Source organism: Bison bison, unplaced genomic scaffold (genome assembly GCF_000754665.1).
Source record: "Bison bison bison isolate TAMUID 2011002044 unplaced genomic scaffold, Bison_UMD1.0 scf7180017864461, whole genome shotgun sequence".
Lineage (NCBI taxonomy): Eukaryota > Metazoa > Chordata > Mammalia > Artiodactyla > Bovidae > Bison > Bison bison.
In genome coordinates this window covers 240,154-260,873 of record NW_011495023.1, presented here as the reverse complement: position 1 = coordinate 260,873, position 20,720 = coordinate 240,154, and the positions used below count along the sequence as shown (strand labels likewise).

At 39.6% G+C, this 20,720-nt stretch overlaps 1 protein-coding gene across 11 annotated transcripts in view; it reads right to left on the bottom strand.

Annotated features, from left to right (window-relative positions):
* Positions 1 to 20,720, bottom strand: part of ABI1 (abl-interactor 1) — an 88,028-nt gene that overhangs the window by 34,604 nt on the left and 32,704 nt on the right. For all 11 annotated transcript variants that reach the window (XM_010859843.1, XM_010859844.1, XM_010859833.1 and 8 more), the window contains exon 2: positions 20,278 to 20,445. In XM_010859843.1, the coding sequence (XP_010858145.1) occupies positions 20,278 to 20,445 (168 nt within the window). The remainder of the gene's footprint in view (positions 1 to 20,277; positions 20,446 to 20,720) is intronic.

Sequence of the window (20,720 nt, the reverse complement as noted above, 5' to 3'; positions counted from 1 at the left end):
GGAATAGGTAAAATAACTTGTATAGAAGGCAAAGGTTCAAAGAAAAGAACATGCACAGTATTCCAGGAGTGATTCTATCTAGAAAGAAAAAGTTTTCTAAAATGAATGTTGAAATAAAAAAGAAAAATTTCACAAGTAGACAAGATTTAAAATTGCCCTTTTTTCAGGTTTAACTATTTTAAATTATGAAATGCTTCAAACATACGATGATAAAACAAACATCCACATACACACCACTCAGATTAAATACAGATTAACATTTTGTCTTGTTCCCTTTTAAGACATGATTATTTATAAAGTTATTATACAGAAACACATTGTTTTAACCATACTCCCCCTTAGCACTTTAGGAAGTTCCAGGGTGGTAAAGGGGGTAGGGGGTAAAGTCAGGAAGGAAGGAAAGAAAGCATATGCTCCTTTTAAATATATTCTCCAGAAAAAAAATCCTTTTTAATTATCGAAAGACAGACTGGAAAGAACATGACGCAGCAAAACTACTTAATATTTCACATATTTTCTACACTATCATATTGGGAGGGCTACTGTCCCCATAAATGCCCGCGCCCATAGAGGGAGGCATTATAGGTTTCAAGCAAAGAATCTTGTATGTAAGTAAAATCACAATAAATGCTCACTGAAAGAGTAACTACAGAATGAAAACCAAAACACTTTTGCCCTGAATAGAAAAAGGAGGAGTATGAAAGGGGTAGAAAAAGTGTAAAAGAGGCCTGAGACAAGTCACACACAGAAAGCCTTCAGCCGAGAAAGAGACAATCTTTGTCTGTTACGGCTTCTTTTGGAGCAGACTTTGGAAATGGCCCACTGCCCAAAATTCTGTGTTACAAGCCTTTGTTCAATAAGCCTGGAACAAGGTCCCAATCAACTGTGAAGTTAACTTGATTCAGAATGACCTATATATACACACACTATAAAAAAAGATCTATTTAGAAAAGATGAGCTGCAAAATAAGACTCTGGTGGAAAAACATAATATAATAAAACACTCAGAATTATTCCAAAATATTTTATCCTGAGAAAGACTGAATCTGTCACTAATACTCTGGCCTGCATCCAATTTTTTAGTACAACCCAAGGACATTTTTCTGTCCGCTAACCTCCTGCTTAAGAATATAATGCACACTTTACAACACTCTACATGGCAATTATGTGTCCACCTCAAAAATATGTATTTTTTGTTATGTGGTTGATTTAATCATTTTATCCAAACCAGGATTTAAAATAAATATGAACTTTCAAGAGGACATTAGGGAGGAAGGGGGGAAGTCTCAAGAGGGAGGTGATATACATATAACTATGGTTGATTTGTGTTGTATGGCAGAAACTGACACAACACTGTAAAGAAATTTTCTCCTCCCAAAAAAATTTTTTTAAAAAAAAGAACATTAGGTCACAGTTTATCTTTTACATGTCAGGTCATGAACGTGTACTTATTCCCAACTAGTACTCCTTTTCGTTGTTCAGTTGAGTTCAGTCGCTCAGTCGTGTCCGACTCTTTGCGACCCTGTCAATCGCAGCACGCCAGGCCTCCCTGTCCATCACCAACTCCCAGAGTCCACCCAAACCCATGTCCACTGAGTCGGTGATGCCATCCAACCATCTCATCCTCTGTCGTCCCCTTCTCCTGCCCTCAATCTTTCCCAGCATCAGGGTCTTTTCCAATGAGTCAGCTCTTCACATCAGGTGGCCAAAGTATTGGAATTACAGCTTCAAAATCAGTCCTTTCAATGAACATCCAGGACTGATCTCCTTTAGGACGGACTGGTTGATCTCCTTGCAGTCCAAGGGACTCTCAAGAGTCTTCTCCACACCACAGTTCAAAAGCATCAATTCTTCAGCACTCAGCTTTCTTTACAGTCCAACTCTCACATCCATACATGACTACTGGAAAAACCATAGCCTTGACTAGACGGACCTTTGTTGACAAAGTAATGTCTCTGCTTTTCAATATGCTATCTAGGTTGGTCATAACTTTCCTTCCAGGGAGTAAGCGTCTTTTAATTTCAAGGCTGCAATCACTATCTGTAGTGATTCTGGAGCCCCGAAAAATGTTTTAATATTTCAGGAGTGTCCCTATCCTCTCAAAAAGATAATACATTAAAAATTCTGTAGAAATTTCAGGCATTGCAATATAATGACTTCAAGTGCACAGACTCAAGAACCAAACTGCATAGATTTAAAAGTAAACTCTACCATTTACTAGTTGTGTAGCCTGGAGCAACTACTTAACTATTCCATGCCCTCACAGTTTTCTTATCAAACAGACAAGGTTTAAAAACAAATAATTTTATCAACTTCACACAGTTAATATGAAGATTTTAATATGGATAAAGGATTTTCAACACTATCTATCATCTGGAAAAAACTAACATTAGCTTTTCTTGTTGTTATTCTTTGTTCCCCAATCCATACTCAAGTGTTTAACTGAGTTTACCAGATGGTGTTAAACCAGTTAAAGCTTATAGCCTATACCAAACACAACTCTTGCAATCTTAGAAATTAAAAATTGTTACTTAGTTCATTTATGTTATTCCAGCTACATTAAACATATAATAAGGAGTACAAATCGAATCAGTATAATCAGAAGGGTTAAACCCAACACTTCAAAGGGATTTGGAGTGTACTTAATAATAACCCCTTCCGAGCCTCATTTCTTTCATATTCATCACAGGAATATTTTTGGTCCTGTAATTCTTACAAGAAAGGACATCATTTGGGGATATTCATAAAGAAAGAATATTTAAAGGTACAAGTTGGTAGATTAAGAGAACTGATTACACTGGTTTTATATATTTATACACATACACACATCATGCTGCTGTGCTGTTTAGGTGCTCAGTTGTGTCCAACTCTTTGCAACTCCATGGCCTACAGCCTGCCAGGCTCCTCTGTCCATGGATTGTCATGGGATTTCCCAGGCAAGAATATTAGAATGGGTTGCCATGTCCTTCTCTAGGGGATCTTCCTGACCCAGAGGCTGAACCTACGTCTCCTGCGCTGGCAGGTGTATTCTTTACCACTCTGCACCTGGCAGGTATGTACCACCTGCCACACACATACACATTTTTTTTTCTTCTCCAGAATGTTAAAGGGATATAAGAGGAGAAAAATGAGTGGACAAGAATGTCTAACAAATCGTTAAATATCAGAAAGCAAATGGAGGCAACGTTAACTAACTGAACAGAACAACAGGAGAAGCTAGAACCCCAAACACCCTCAGATGGCAAGGCAATTTATTCTACAAGAAAAAAAATGATCCCTGAGAGCCTGAGAATTCAGAAGCAACAGGTTCTTTAGACTACAAAAGTGAGGGAAAAAAATCAAAATCACAATGAGATACTACTTGATATCCACTAGGATGGCTGTTTAAAAAAAATAGAACAGAGCTTCCGAGCACGTGGAGAAACTGAACCCGGGCCACACTGCCAGTGGGAATGTAAAATGGTGCATCCACTCAGGGTAACAGCCGGCAGTCCCTTGAAGGGTTAAACACAGAGTTACCACGGGATCCAGCAATTTCCTCTCATAGGTATATAACCAATGTACCTGAAAACATATGTCCACACAGAAACTGGTACACAGATGTTCATAGCAGTGTTATCCGTTAATACCCCCAACTGGAAAAAATACAAATATTCATTAACTAATAAATGGATACATTTGCTATTTCCACAAAATAGAATACTATTTGGAAGTAAAAAGGAATAAGCACTGGCACATGCTCCAATATGGATGAGCTTTGAGAACATCATGCTAAGTGAAAGAAGACATCACAAACGACCACTTACTACATAATACGATTTATATGAAATTCCCAGAACAGGCAAATCTATAGGGAAAAAAGTAAACGACCAGTTGCTGAGGGCTAGGTAGAGAGAGAAGGCAGGGACTGAGGAGTGAGAGCTAAGGAAGATGGAAGTTTCTTTTGACGTAATGACAATATTCTAAAATTTCTGTGGTGATGCACTGCAACTCCATGAATATAACAAAACTGTATGGTATGTGAATTCTATCTCAATAGAACTGTTTTTCTTTTAAAAGTGAGTAACAAAGAAGAGGTTACAACAGACAATGCAGAAATACAAAGGATTATAAGAGACTATTATGAACAACTATATGGCAATAAAGTGGATAACCTGGAAGAAATGGACAGATTCTTAGAAAAGTTCATTCTTCCAAGACTGAACCAGGAAGAAACAGAAATTATGAAAAACCCAATTACAAGCACTGAAATGGAAGCTGTGATCAAAAATCTCCCAAAAACCAAAAGCCCAGGACCAGATGGCTTCACAGAAGAATTCTACCAAACATTTAGAGAAGAGCTAATGCCTACCCTTCTAAAACTCTTTCAAAAAATTGCAGAGGAAGGAACATTTCCAAACTCAATTCTATGAAGTGAAAGTGAAGTCGCTCAGTCGTGTCCAACTCTTTGCAACCCCATGGACTGTATAGCCTACCAGGCTCCTCTGTCCTCCTACCAGGAAAATCCTCTGGGATTTTCCAGGCAATAGTACTGAAGTGGATTGCCATTTCCTTCTCCAGCAGGTCTTCCCGACCCAGTGATGGAACCCAGGTCTCCCGCATTGTAGACAGACGCTTTACCGTCTGAGCCACCAGGGAAGTCCCATCAAAGACAACACACACAAAAAAGAAAACTACACGTCAGTATCAATGTATTGCAACATAAATGCAAAAACATAGATGCAAAAATCCTCAACAATATTTTAGCAAACAGAATCCTACAACACATCAAAAAGCTGATGATCAAGTTGGGTTTATTCCAGGAATGCAAGGATTCTTCAATATATACAAATCAATCAATGTGATACACCATATTAACAAATTGAAAGATAAAAACCATATGATCATCTCAATAGATGCAGAAAAAAAATTTGACAAAACTCAGCACCCATTTATGATTAAAACTCTTCAAAAAACGGGCATAGAAGGAACCTACCTCAATACAGTAAACACCACATATGGTAAGTAAGTGTTAGTTGCTCAGTTGTGCCCGACTCTTTGTGACTCCATGGACTGCAGCCCACCAGGCTCCTCTGTCCATGAGATTTTCCAGGCAACGATACTGGAGTGGGTTGCCATTTCCTTCTCCAGGGGATCTTCCCAACCCAGGGATTGAACCCTGGTCTCCTGCACTGCAGGCAGATTCTTTACCGACTGAGCTACAAGGGAAGCCCATATATGATAAGCCTACAGCAAACATTAGTCTCAACAGTCAAAAACTGAAAGCATTCCCTCTAAGATCAGGAACAAGACAAGGGTGTCCACTTTTACCACTATTATTCAACATAGTTCTGGAAGTCCTAGCTACACCAATCAGAGAAGAAAAAGATATACAAGGAATTCAGATCGGAAAAGTAAAGCTCTGTTTACAGATGACATGATACTGGACATAGAAAACCCTAAAGATAGTATCAGAAAATTACTAGAGCTAGTCAGTTAACTCGGAGAAGGCAATGGCACCCCACTGCAGTACTCTTGCCTAGAAAATCCCATTGATGGAGGACCCTGGTAGGCTGCAGTCCATGGGGTCACTAAGAGTTGGACACGACTGAGCGATTTCACTTTAACTTTTCACTTTCATGCATTAGAGAAGGAAATGACAACCCACTCCAGTGTTCTTGCCTGGAGAATCCCAGGGACGGGGGAGCCCAGTGGGCTGCCGTCTATGGGGTTGCACAGAGTCAGACACGATGGAAGCGACTTAGCAGCAGTAGCAGCAATCAGTTAACTTAGCAAAGTTGCAGGATACAAAATCAATACACAGAAATCACTTGCATTTCTATATACTAACAATGAAAAATCAGAAAGAGAAATTAAGGAATCAATCCCATTCACTACTGCAACAAAAAGAATTAAATACTGAGGAATAAACTCACCTAAGGAGACAAAGAACTGTACACAGAAAATTATAAGACACTAATGAAAAAAATCAAAGATGACATAAGCAGATGGACAGATATTCCAAATTCCTGGGTAGGAAGAATCAGTATCACGAAAATGACTATACTACCAAATGCAATCTACAGATTCAATGTGGTCCCTATCAAATTACCAATGGCATTTTTCACAGAACTAGAACAAAAGAATTCACAATTCATATGGAAACACAAAAGACCCCGAATAGCCAAAGCAGTCCTGAGAAAGAAGAATGGAGCTGGAGGACTCAACCTTCTTGACTTCAGATTATACTACAAAGCTACACTCATCAAGACAGTACAGTACTGGCACAAAAACAGAAATATACACCAATGGAACAAGACAGAAAGCCCAGAAATAAACTCATGAGCCCAATGGTACCTTGTTTTTGACAAAGGAGGCACGAGTATAAATGGAGCAACCACAGCCTCTTCAATAAATGGTGCTGGGAAAACTGGACAGCTACATGTAAAAGAACGAAAATAGAACACTTCCAAACACCACACACAAAGATAAACTCAAAATGGATTAAAGACGTAAATGTAAGACCAGAAACTATAAAACTCTTAGAGGAAAACAGAACACTCAATGACATAAATCAAAGCAAGATCCTCTATGACCCACCTCCTAGAGTAACAGAAATAAAAACAAAAGTAAACAAGTGGGACCTGATTAAACTTAAGGCACAGCAAAGGAAACTACAAGCAAGGTGAAAAGACAACCCACAAAATGGGAGAAAATAATAGCAAATGAAACAACTGACAAAGGATTAATTTCCAAAATATACAAGCAGCTCATACAACTCAATACCAGAAAAACAAAGAACCCAATTAAAAAGTAGGAAAAAGACCTCAACAGACATTTCTCCAAAGAAGACATACAGATGGCTAACAAACACATGAAAAGACGCTCATCATCGCTCATTATTAAGTGAAGTGAAGTCACTCAGTAGTGTCCGACTCTTTGTGACCCCATGGACTGTAGCCTACCAGGCTCCTCCGTCCATGGGATTTTCCAGGCAAGAATAGTGGAAAGGGTTGCCACTTCCTTCTCCAGGGGATCTTCCCAACCCAGGGATCGAACCCAGATCTTCCCCATTGTAGGCAGACGCTTTACCATCTGAGCCACCAGGGAAGTCCTTTATCGCTCATTATTAGAGAAATGCAAATCAAAACTACAATGCGATATCACCTCACACTGGTCAGAATGGCCATCATCAAAAAGTCTACAAACAATAAATGCTGGAGAAGGTGTGGAGAAAAGGGAATGCTCTTGCACTGTTGGTGGGAATGTAAATTGATACAATCACTATGGAAGACGGTATGGAGATTCCTTTAAAAACTAGGAATAAAACTACCATATGACCCAGCAATCCCACTCCTAGGCACATACCCTGAGGAAAACAAAACTGAAAGAGACACATGTATCTCATTGTTCATTGCAGCACTATTTACAATAGCTAGAACATGGAAGCAACCTAGATGTCTATCGACAGATGAATGGATAAAGAAGTTGTGGACATATACACAATGGAATATTACTCAGCCATAAAAAGGAACGCCTTTGAGTCAATTCTAATGAGGTGGATGAACCTAGAGCCTATCATACAGAGTGAAATAAGTCAGAAAGAGAAAGATAAATATCATATTCTAACGCATATACATGGAATCTAGAAAAATGGTACTGAAGAATTCACTTACAGGGCAGCAGTGGAGAAACAGACATAGAGAACAGACTTATGGACTTCGGGCGAGGGGAAGAGAGGGTGAGATGTATGGAAAGAGTAACATGGAAACTTATATTACCATATGTAAAATAGACAGCCAACAGGAATTTGCTGTATGGCTCAGGAAACTCTAACAGGGGCTCTGTATCAACCGAGAGGGGTGGGATGGGGCGGGAGATGGGAGGGAGCTTCAAAAGGGAGGGGATATATGTATACCTATGGTTGATTCATGTTGGGGTTGGACAGAAAACAAAATTCTGTAAAGCAATTATCCTTCAATAAAAAAATTAAAAAAAAAAAGTGAGGAACAGAGCTAAAAGCTGGAGAATTAACTGTCTATTAGATTTGGGTAAGGCCTGCTCACACCACCAAGTGACAGTCTCCATCACGTATTTATAGTTTCTACTTAAGCATTTTAGTCCCTCATTCTTAAACAGAAGCAGACTAGAACCACCAGATCATCTGAGACAACAGAGCATGGCAGGGTGAGGGGAGACCTAAAACAAAACTAAAACTAAAAAAAAAGAACCTCCCCCCCCCCGAATTCTGCACAGATTAGAGGAATCCTTTTCTGAAAAGGATTTATATTACATGAAATATATATGTACGTATTATATGAAGCGTAGAAGGTAATTCATTGACAAAAACCCAACTTGTGAAAAAGAAACAAACATTCTGAAAAATTAAAAAGAACAGTAACTGATACACTGAAATTTATTTTTGAGATGTCTTCCAAAGGTAAAGAAACAAGAAAGGAAAACAGCACCAAAACATTAATTTAAAAAGTCTAATATCTGAATCTAGAAAAAATGGGAATATATGAATCTATGAATATTCCCAGAATAACAGGAAAACAAAGAAATAACATATAGCACCCCAAAATACAGGAGCATATCCCCAAATGCCAGCATAATGTACTTTCAAAAGACCAAGTTATATCCCTGTGAAATTTCAAAATATCACAGCTAACAAGAATAAATATTCCGAAGTTTTCAGAGAGAAAAAGGCAAATTACATACAAAGAATCAGACACATCAGACATCTCAGTGACAATACTGGAAGCTAGAAGAAACGGACTAGATTGCCTTTCAAAGTATGGAGGGAAAATAATTTTCATTCTAAAACCAAAGCAGTCCAGCATAGTGATAATAAAGCAGATTCTAAAGCCAGACTTTCTGGTTCAAATAATGCCATTTAATAAATGTATGATTCTGAACAAGTCAAATAACCTCTTTGAATATCAGTTTCTTCATCTGGGAAGTGGGGTTGTTGTGAGGGTGAATTAACTCACAGGTGTTCACATGTGTAAAACATCTGATACACAGTAGTGTCTTAGTCGCACAGTAGTGTCTTAGTCGCTCAGTCGTGTCCAACTCTTTGCGACCCCATGAACTGTGGCTCACCAGGCTCCTCTGTCCATGGGATCCCCCAGGCAAGAATAGTGGAGTAGGGTGCCATTCCCTTCTCCAGGGGATCTTCCCAACCCAGGGACTGAACCCAGGGTCTACTGCATTGCAGGCCTGATACCCAGTAGTTACTATCAAAGTGCTCTAGAGAACAAGACTGAGTATAGAAAGGGGCAAAACAGATCTCAGCTTTTAACTATAATCCCTTTGGTAGTATCTGACTGGCCTGGGCACACTCACATAGTATCAGACAGGAGGAGGGAATTGTGAAACAAAGTCCAATGATAACTGCTCAGTAGAGAATAATATCTATACGCCTTTAGTTCAAACGAGACAGAAAAATAGAAAACACAAATTTGTATTGAAAGAGAACCACCTGACCAGTCAAGAATAGAAACAGGAAGTAATAAGAGAGAGTCTTGGTCTGGCTGAGCATCAGAATCAGAATAACCCAGGACAGGTGGGGTCAGTTAAAAGAAAAAAGGCAGTTTGTCAATAAGAGCAAAACAGAGGACTCAAAGAAAAGAAACTGACTTTCAGTTCAGTTGCTCAGTCCTGTCTGACTCTTTGCAACCCCATGAATCGCAGCACACCAGGCCTCCCTGTCCATCACAAACTCCTGGAGTTCACTCAGACTCAAGTCCATCGAGTCAGTGATGCCATCCAGCCATCTCATTCTCTGGCATCCCCTTCTCCTCCTGCCCTCAATCCCTCCCAGCATCAGAGTCTTTTCCAATGAGTCAGCTCTTCATGAGCTGGCCAAAGTACTGGAGTTTCAGCTTCAGCATCATTCCCTCCAAAGAAATCCCAGGGCTGACCTCCTTCAGAATGGACTGGTTGGATCTTCTTGCAGTCCAAGGGACTCTCAAGAGTCTTCTCCAAAACCACAGTTCAGAAGCATCAATTCTTCGGCGCTCAGCCTTCTTCACAGTCCAACTCTCACATCCATACATGACCACAGGAAAAATCATAGCCTTGACTAGACGGACCTTTGTTGGCAAAGTAATGATTCTGCTTTTGAATATGCTATCTAGGTTGGTCATAACTTTCCTTCCAAGGAGCAAGCGTCTTTTAATTTCATGGCTGCAATCACTATCTGTAGTGATTTTGGAGTCCAAAAAATAAAGTCTAACACTGTTTCCACTGTTTCCTCATCTATTTCCCATGAAGTGATGGGACCAGACGCCATGTTCTTAGTTTTCTGAATGTTGAGCTTTAAGCCAACTTTTTCACTCTCCACTTTCACTTTCATCAAGAAACTGACTTTAGCCACAGTTAAATGACAAGCTTGTTCAAAGATGAGATTCACTGAGGTTTTGGGGGTTGGGGGTTTTTTTTAAGGCTAAATTAAAAGCATTTAAAATTAAAAGATAACAGGAAAACAAAAAGGAATACCAACTGAGGCAATATGGCAGATTAGACACCTGCAAACTCTCCCAGTTATGAACTGCCTAAACATACTTGATAGACTCTTTAAAAATTCAGAGTCCAATATTAAATATAGCAAACAATATCCAGGGAGGAGGGAGAAGGGGGGGACTAAAGATCAGAGCAGAAAACATCAAAGAAGTTACTCCATAGGGGTTTGCTGGCCACTAACAGACTTCAGACTTACACCAAAAGGGAACAAGGGCTTCCCTGGTAGCTCAGCTGGTAAAGAATCTGCCTGCAATACAGGAGACTCCGGTTCGATTCCTGGGTCAGGAAGAACCCCTGGAGAAGGAAATAGCTACCCACTCCAGTATTCTTGCCTGGCGAATTCCATGGACAGAGGAGCCTGGCAGGCTACAATCTATGGGGTCACAAAGAGTCAGACATGACTTTGCGACTAACACTTTCACTTTCAAATGGGAACAAAACAGAAGGTATTGGTTTGCTGAATGTGGGAAGGTAGAAGTGACATGGCAAAAGGATCTCTGCAGATGTGATTAAGAATCTTGAGACAGATTATCCAGGATTACTGATATGAGCTCATGTCATCACAAAAGTGTTTAGGAAACTAATATACACACACACACACACACACACACACACACCCCTGAGGGGGGGGCGGGGAGGGCAGCTATCCAAGAAAGTATAACAAGTTTCCATGTTTTCAGCTACAAAACTCTTAACAGTCCTTGATTGATCGTACCCCAAGAACACTTGGCAGAATAACAGAATAAAACTGTCTAGGAATACGTCTTCAATTTATCTTACCAATGTATCACCCTCAGCATGCAGAGAGATCTCAAAGATGATATCTTAAGACAGGCTCACAACCAAAATTTATAAAACACATAAGGAAATAATTCACCATAAGCAGGAAGCAGCATACACACATATACGCACATATATACAAGTGCACACTTACACAGTAAGGCCTCCAGAGAATGTTAATCCGAAAGAGAATGTTAATCCAGAAGAAAGGAAACTAAGAGAATAGATGACATGAATAAAAGGCACAAAATAATGGTGTTTCATCTGAATCCAAATAGTTCAATAACTAAGTGTATATGCAATAGATGGCCCAGTTAAAAGAAATGTTACACTATTTTTGTTTTTAATTTTTTATTGTTGGCTTGTGGGATGTCAGCTCCCCATTGAGGGATTGAACCTGGGCCATGGCAGTGAAAGCTGGGAGGAATGCTAACCACTAGTCTACAAGTGAACTCCCACACTGTATTTTTTATAAAATCCAGTTATTCTTAGAAGAGGCAAATCTTACCAGGAAAAAGTGGAAAGTAAAAGAAAGGGAAGGATATATTCTATATGTTAACATGCAGTATATTAATGATATCAAGACAAAATAGGCTATAATTTTTAAAAACTCTAGGGCCAGAGAATATTTTATTTCATACTAATGCTGTTTTTCATCAAAAATAGTTTTACATGAATTTACTCAATGGAGGTTTTATAATTTATACTTTGCTCTTCAAAAAGAACAAACTAAAAACATTAGAGAAGCTACTTCCATGCCAAGCTTGGAAAAGGGAGGGGACAATTTTAGAAAAAATGAACACGTGTAACTGCACATAAAACTGCAGGTGGCTAGAAAGGAAATCAGCTCAAAGGAAATACAACTAAAAATAGGCTTAGAACAGCGGTCTAATGCCTTCATTTGGATTTTCAAATTATTTCAGAGCTAAAATGCACACAATTTGTTTTTAACCAAGAGAGTTATTTTAGAAATAATTTCTGCCATAATTAAATACATTTATTTATGTCTTAGAAGTTCTCAAGTACCACTTGCAACTCAGAGACCAAAGGATTTTTAAATGTGCAATGATCTTAATGGCAAAATACAGCACAGTTAATTATTTTTGACAAGTTGAAATAAAAATTCCTATGACAATAAATTTTGCTGGATCTCTAACAAAACATTCTTAGGAGTGTTATGCCTTGATGTGTGTCATGCCAGATTCTTTAATAGAATTCCTCTATCTTTAGATATTATTACGAATTTATAAGCCCTAATGCTAGAAACACTTAGAAAAAGACTTAAAAGTAAGCAAAAAAGTTTTCTTAAAAAAATTAAGACAATGAAAGTGGTTTTTAAATAGGAAGCTACTGCCTCCAAAGTCTCTTTATCACATGAATTTACTCATGAAGAAAGATTAAACATATTCATACCGACATTCTACAAATTAACTGGTCTATAGTTTTCAAAAGTTTCAAGGTCAGGTAAAGTCGAATGTAGACTGAGGAACAGTGGCAGACTGAAGAAGGCCAAGGAGACAGGATAACTAAATGCTTCTGAACTGGCTCAATTTCCCATAAAGTTACTGAACAAACTGGCAGACTGAAGTAGCAATTTGAGTACAGAGTAGTAATATATCCATGTTAATCACCTGATTTTGATGCTTGTATAACAGCTATCCAGTAGCATGTATTTGTGTCTAGAAAATACACACCCAAGATTTCAGGACTGATGGGGCACCACAGCAGCAGGTTATTCTCAAACAGTCCAAAACAAAAAAGTTCTTTGTCCTATACTTGCAATTTTCTGTGAGTTTAAAATTGTCGCTCCTTCCCCTCCAAAAAAAAATTCTGAAGTCATCTTTACTACTTACTCACAAAAATGAGAGCAAGATTTTTTTTTTAAGTTCCCTGATTCAGAGGTATTTAGCAATCAATGTTCCATTAACCTATGAAGGAACACAACCAAGAAAAATTTCTCTAAGATAAGGATACAATGATTTTTTTCCCCATCAACTGAAATTAAAAGGAGACAGGCCCCATTCAAAACTGTAACAAATTCCAATGACTCTAAAGTCTCTTGCACTGAGCTTCTCTAAAGAGAGTCTGTGACCTTCCACTTTAATTTCCTTTCATTTGTTGAAATTAATGGATGCATGCATGCTACGCACTGGGATGATCACAGCAGAACCCCATGGAAGGCAAAGGAACAGGACAAATTAACTAGGTAATTCTAACAATAAATGATTTGAAAGGGATCTATAGGATGCTGTAAAAACAATCAGCAGAGAATTCTAATAATATGTGCACAGGTCAGAGACAAGGCAGAAAGGGGCATTTAGGAAAACCACCCTTTAATAAAATTCAGGGTAAAACCTCAATGATGAGTGGGAGGGACCCGACCAGATGAAACATGCCTGTAACAATATGAGTCATGTATGTAGAGAGACTTTTATCCCTACAACTTAAAAATCCTAGATGGGTTAGTAATAAGAAATAAAGCCAAAAATAAAGGCAGGTGCCAGGCCTCTTAAAGAACCTTAAATGCTGTTAAAAAGATTTTAGGATTTTTATTCTTGCAGTCCAGTCACTAACTTCCAAACCGTTTTTATTGTTCATCCTAATTTCAAGTCAACGCTTACACAGAATCTCAATATGTAATATAAACAAAAGCAGCACTAACCTAGCTAAAGTGTAAACAGAGTGCTCTAGAACTTCATCAGCTGAGCCTCCTGCTTTCCTAAGTGAGAGCAAAGGCAAAAACAGGAGAAAAGAGATGGGCTCAGTATGAGAAATAACAAGCTGGGCTGCATTAGCCAGACTTCCAATCAGAAACTGATGAAATATTCCAATTAGAAAAATTCAAAGACCATTTAAAACAGAGGGACTAAACACAAACGAATGGGAAGGGACACAGGAACAGAAGTAGGTACAGGAGCCAATGTTCTCAGCAGGAAGAGCTAAAATCCTAAATCCAAAAGGACAAGGGCAGGAGGATCACCAGAATGAGGAGGACGAAGTCACCCAGACAAGGCCACCTTGAGAGGAACAGGGACTTGTCCTGGACACAGCCAGTCCACTGGGAAGAAACCAGGGTAATAAATGTTCTGAGCTTTCCTTCCTCACTGCTGCTGACCTGCCCATGTCCACAATGGCTGCACTCTCTCTGAAGCCAGAAGTTACAGATGCCCATGGACATAATCCATACGGTAAGCCTCCCAGGACAAAGACCAAAGGAGAGAGAAAAATCAAGGAAGATCAAACAGAACTTATCTGTCATATAGCAGCAGGCACAGAAGTACTGCTGCTGCTAAGTCGCTTCAGTCGTGTCCGACTCTGTGCGACCCCAGAGACGGCAGCCCACCAGGCTTCCCCGTCCCTGGGATTCTCCAGGCAAGAACACTGGAGTGGGTTGCCATTTCCTTCTCCAATGCATCAAAGTGAAAAGTGAAAGTGAAGTCGCTCAGTCGTGTCCAACTCTTAGTGACCCCATGGACTGCAGCCTACCAAGCTCCTCCGTCCGTTGGATTCTCCAGGCAAGAGTACTGGAGTGGGATGCCATTGCCTTCTCCAACAGAAGTACTAGGAAAGATCAAATCTACTCTTCTGGAACCAATGAAATGCTTTCCATGAGGCCAAGGCAATTACACTGAAGCAGAAGAGTGACCAGGAGTTAGGCAGAGGAAATCGAGTAGGTACCCATTCCAAGCAAAGGGACTGGCCACAACAAAGACACACTGCTAAAGCACTATGCGAATCAGGAGGTGTGAAGCCAACAGTGGGGAGGGAGGGAGAGACAGAATGAAGCTAGAGAGGCAAGGGGAGACAAGACGGAGCTTGTGTTGATACCATCAACCATCCAGCCTTTGTCCTGCAGGCAAAGTGTGAGCACTGACATGATATCACTTGACAAAGGTATGGGTGGGTTTTTAATGAAAGTAATAGGCAAAGAGATTTTCCTCTTAATGGTAAAAGTCAATTCTCGCTCTTACTTATTGACCAGCTCCTGCCTGGCTGTTTCATAAGAACTGCAAGGCAGAGTCCAAGTGTGGAGATGAATGCAGACACTGACAATATCTAATTAAAGGACCTAATCCATTTCAGCCTCTTAATTCTTCATACTTGGGACTTTCTCAGGGAACAAGTGGGCAAAAATATATTCAGTGACCACACTGAGTACTATATTTAAGATTCTGCATCAAATAAATGATAATTCAAAATTTACACTAAGGTATGTTCATTTTCCTTTAAAATGGAGAACTTTCTAAACACAACAGTGGTTAGTTCAGTTCAGTCACTCAGTGGTGTCTGACTCTGCGACCCCATGGACTGCAGCACACCAGGCCTCCTTGTCCATCACCAACTCCTGGAGTTTACTCAAACTCATGATCATCACGTTGGTGGTGCCATCCAACCATCTCATCCTCTGTCATCCCCTTCTCCTCCCACCTTCAATCTTTCCCAGCATCAGGGTCTTTTCCAGTGAGTCAGTTCTTTGCATCACGTGGCCAAAGTATTGGAGTCTCAGTCTCAGTATCAGTCCTTCCAATGAATATTCAGACTAATTTCCTTTAGGATGGACTGGTTGGATCTCCTTGCAGTCCAAGGGACTCTCAAGAGTCTTCTCCAAAACCACAGTTCAAAAGCATCAATTCTTCGGTGCTCAGCTTTCTTTATAGTCCAAATCTCACATCCATACATGACCACTGGAAAAACCATAGCTTTGACTATACAGACCTGTGTTGGCAAAGTAATGTCTCTGCTTTTGAATATGCTGTCTAGGTTGGTCATAACTTTTCTTCTAAGGAGTAAGCATCTTTTAATTTCATAGCTGCAGTCACCATCTGCAGTGATTTTGGAGCCCAAAAAATAAAGTCTGCCACTATTTCCACTGTTTCCCCATCTATTTCCCATGACGTGATGGGACCAGATGCCATGATCTTCGTTTTCTGAATGTTGAGCTTTAAGCCAACTTTTTCACTCTCCTCTTTCACTTTCATCAAGAGGCTCTTTAGTTCTTCTCTTTCTGCCATATGGGTGGTGTCATCTGTATATCTGAGGTTACTGATATTCCTCCCGGCAATCCTGATCCCAGTTTGTGCTTCATCCAGCCCAGCGTTTCTTATGATATATTCTGCATATAAGTTAAATAAGCATGGTGACAATATACAGCCCTGACGTACTCCTTTTCCTATTTGGAACCAGTCTGTTATTCCACTGCTGCTTCTTGACCTGCATACAGATTGCTCAAGAGGCAGATCAGGTGGTCTGGTATTCCCATCTCTTTCAGAATTTTCCAGTTTGTTGTGATTCACACAGTCAAACGCTTTAGCGTAGTCAATAAAGCAGAAGTAGATGTTTTTCTGGAACTCTCTTGCTTTTTCGATGATCCAATGGATGTTGGCAATTTGATCTCTGGTTCCTCTGCCTTTTCTAAAACCAGCTTAAACATCTGGAAGTTCATGGTTTACGTACTGTTGAAGCCTGGCTTGGAGAATTTTGAGTATTACTTTACTAGAGTGTGAAATGAATGTAATTGTGTGGTAGTTTGAGCATTGTTTGGCATTGCCTCTCTTTGGGATTGGAATGAAAACTGACATTTTCCAGTCCTGTGGCCAGTGCTGCATTTTCCAGATTTGCTGACATAATTGAGTGCAGCACTTTCATAGCATCATCTTTCAGGATTTGGAATAGCTCAACTGGAATTCCATCACCTCCACTAGCTTTGTTCATAGTGATGCTTCCTAAGGCCCACTTGACTTCATATTCCAGGATGTCTGGCTCTAGGTGAGTGATCACACCATCGTGGTTATCTGGATTGTGAAGATCTTTTTTTATAGTTTTTCTGTGTATTCTTGCCACCTCTTCTTAATATCTTCTGCTTCTGTTAGGTCCATACCATTTCTGTCCTTTACTGTGCCCATCTTTGCATGAAATGTCCCCTTGGAATGTCTAATTTTCTTGAAGAGATCTCTAGTCTTTCCATTCTATTGTTCTCCTCTATTTCACAAATGATTAGTCCTCCTTCACAGAAGACTAGATTTTTAAAAGTGCCTCGGGGTAACTTAAAGTTTCAAGGATCTACTCCTTGTCAGATTCTAAGGGAGACCCTGGGGACAAGACACAGTGATGAACCCAACAAATGAGGTTTCTTCATCATTAAATTTACCTCTAAGAGAAGAAACACGCATTATATAGGTAAACACACAAACACAATCACAAATTTGTCACATGCCATAAATAAGAGCAATAGGGAAGAGGTGGGAAAAAGTATTTCTAGATTTAGAACAAAAATATCATTGTTCCTTTTTGCAAAAGCAACATCCAAGGATAAGAGACAAAATCAAATCACAATGGACTGACACACATATATGTTTCCAGGAAGAAAACTGCCACAAGATGACAGATTCAAGCACTTAAGTCTGTGAATTGTCAAAAGAGAAAAGGCAGTCTCTCAAAAGGTATGGTAAGGAAAGCTTTTTTATAAGATGGAGAGAAAATGCTGAATGTTGATTAGAGGGCTAATGCAAGAGAGGCCGAACGTTAAAGGGAGAGAACAGATGATTAGCTATGATGACTAATAATGCCAACATTCTATATCCAGGTATTAGGCTAAATTCTTTACATGCAATTCCTTATTTCATCCTTTAAGATCAGCACTAATGGGCCAACTCTGCATATGACAAAACTAAACACAAAAAAGTTAGGTAATTTGAACACATCACACGCAGGCAGAACTAGGATTCAAACTGAGATCTTTTTGAGTTCAAAGCAGACTACACCACACTGTCTCATCCAAAAAATACTTTTTAAATCATCTCTTACGTGCCAGTTAACTATGTACTGAGGATAAAAAGAGGATATGTACTGCGGATAAACAACTCCTGGGGCACAATCAGCACATGGTACTTACACAGGATGCTCGTCACCTTTAAAGAGAGGAGGGGGAGACAGACATGGACCTCAAGACACTGATACCAGGGGGAACGAATAAGATGGCATAGCACAAAGAGAGCAGCAGTATCTACCCTGAGCTAATCAGTGAAGACTTCAGATGGTGCTTATGTTAAGCAGAACAGAGTCAGAACAAAGTTAATGCCAAGTAAGACAAACAGATTACAGAAAAGAGGCACAAAATTGCATGCTATGTTTAGAAGACTTCAACAAGTTGAGCATGGCAGGAATGTGATGCGAGTTGGAAGAGACCAGACCAAAGGGCCTTTTATACCACACTAAGACATCTGAGGTTTAAAACCATAGGAAGCAAAAAACCATTTCCAGGCTTTGAAACAAGACTGGCAACTGTAAAGACTCAGCAATTGACTAGGAGGTTCAAGCTGTAGCCTGAGGCACGGCTTAGAGACAACCAAAAGGTCAGAAGATCTGCAAAGAGGCTCCCAAACTAACCTCTTATTATCAGACCAGAAAAAGGAAGACTCCAGCCTCTTTTTAGAAAAACGCAGCCTTTATTCTAAGTGAGATGAGAGCAGTCTTCAGTTATTACTATTAATCAGGACAGAACTAAAATATGGCTTGGGCTTCCCAATGGCTGGGAAAGAATCCGCCTGCCAATACAGGAGACTCAGGTTCAATCCCCGGTTTGGGAAGATTCCCTGAAGAAGGAAATGGTAACCCATTCCATATTCTTGTCTGGAGAATTCCAGGGACAGAGGAGCCTGGTGGGCTAAAGTCCATGGGGTCAAAAAGAGTTGGATACAACTCAGTGACTAAACAACAACAAAAATATGGTTTAGCCCAAACTTTGTGATTAGTAGGGAGACAAACAGATTACAGAAAAGAGGCACAGAAGGTTTGCTTCCTCAACACCCCAAATAGATTATCTGAGGCAGAATGTGGGTTTGGGTGATTCATTTCTCCAAAAAGCATATTGAACAGAGGCAGGATAGCTGCTGTCTGCTTTGAAAGTAAAGAACAGAGTCTTCAGTTTTCGAAGGATACTCCCATCTTCGCTTCAGGGCTGAATCACATCAGTCTGCCATCTGACAATGGTGAGGGAAGATGGATACTCTCTTTTTCTGCTCAGCATGCTGCTCTGATTCAGGAGTTTTATATTTCCCAGCAAGCAGATAAGAGAAGCAGCAAAAGGATACACCCACTCTGCTAACAAAATGCAAGCCATTATTCAGCTTCATCGATGAAAACAAATCAGAGAGAAATGAATTTTAACTTAGAACTTCAGATTTATCTTTCAGAACTAAGCTCCAGGTACATTCCTCATTCTAAACAAAACAGATATCTTAGTCACCCTGAACAAGTCATCATGACTTTGTCTAAGATCATTATCTCCGACTGGAATGCATTTGCACTCCATGTCCGTATGATCAAATACACAGACTCCCATCAAACCCCAACTTAAACATCACTCCTTCAATGCCACCCAAAAGACATGCCCATGGGACTTATTTCTCTATTCAAATGTTTATTAACTATTTCCAGGTATTGTACTGAATAGTATACAGACCAATTCTTCCTAAAGAGAAATTTTAACAAATACTTACTGAATGCTTAGAATATGACAGGTTTAGTGCTAAGTTCTAGAATTTTTTTAATAATATTAACAATACAATCTACTGCCTTTCAAAAACTCCCTTACTACAGGAAAAAAACATACATAGTAAATGTAGCATTTAGGGTAAATGGGTAAGGACAAAGAAAGAAATAATTAAGACCAGAATGAAAATCAATTTAATAGACGAAAATCAATTCTACACCCACTTTGCTTAAAACTGAAGAGAAGGGAACACTGTCCAATGTTATTTGGTAAGGTCGGCATTATACTAACACAAAGCCACAGACCAGTAACCACTGGGTGTGTATTTTACCACACACACACACACACACACACACAGAATAGTCTTACTGAACTCAAAGCTAAAGTTGAAAGTGATAATGACTAGTCAGTAAGAAGATGAGTAAGGAATCCATATTTCCAGGCTACCTACCATGCTGCTAGTTAATTAAATGTGAATTTAAAGTTTTTACAAGCTGTTACCTGTGAGATATGATTGATGGAAGACTCCATTCTCCGGAGCTGAGAGGCTTGGATGTCCAGCAGTTGGAGCACATTGTTAGCCAATGCATTTATTTGATAAGCGACACTAGCTAGGGATTGGGTTGTATAGGCTTTGGTCTCTTCTAAAGCTTTTCTCTTGTCTGTAGCCTGAAATAAGAACAAAAAAGCCCAATATTTATTTTGGTTAACATTCATTAAACATCTGTTCTACAGAAAGGCAGTATTATATCCCAGAGGATGGGAAGATTTGGGAGAATGACATTGAAACATGTAAAATATCATGTAAGAAACGAGATGCCAGTCCAGGTTCGATGCACAATACTGGATGCTTGGGGCTAGTGCACTGGGACGACCCAGAGGGATGGTAGGGGAGGGAGGAGGGAGGAGGGTTCAGGATGGGGAACACATGTATACCTGTGGCG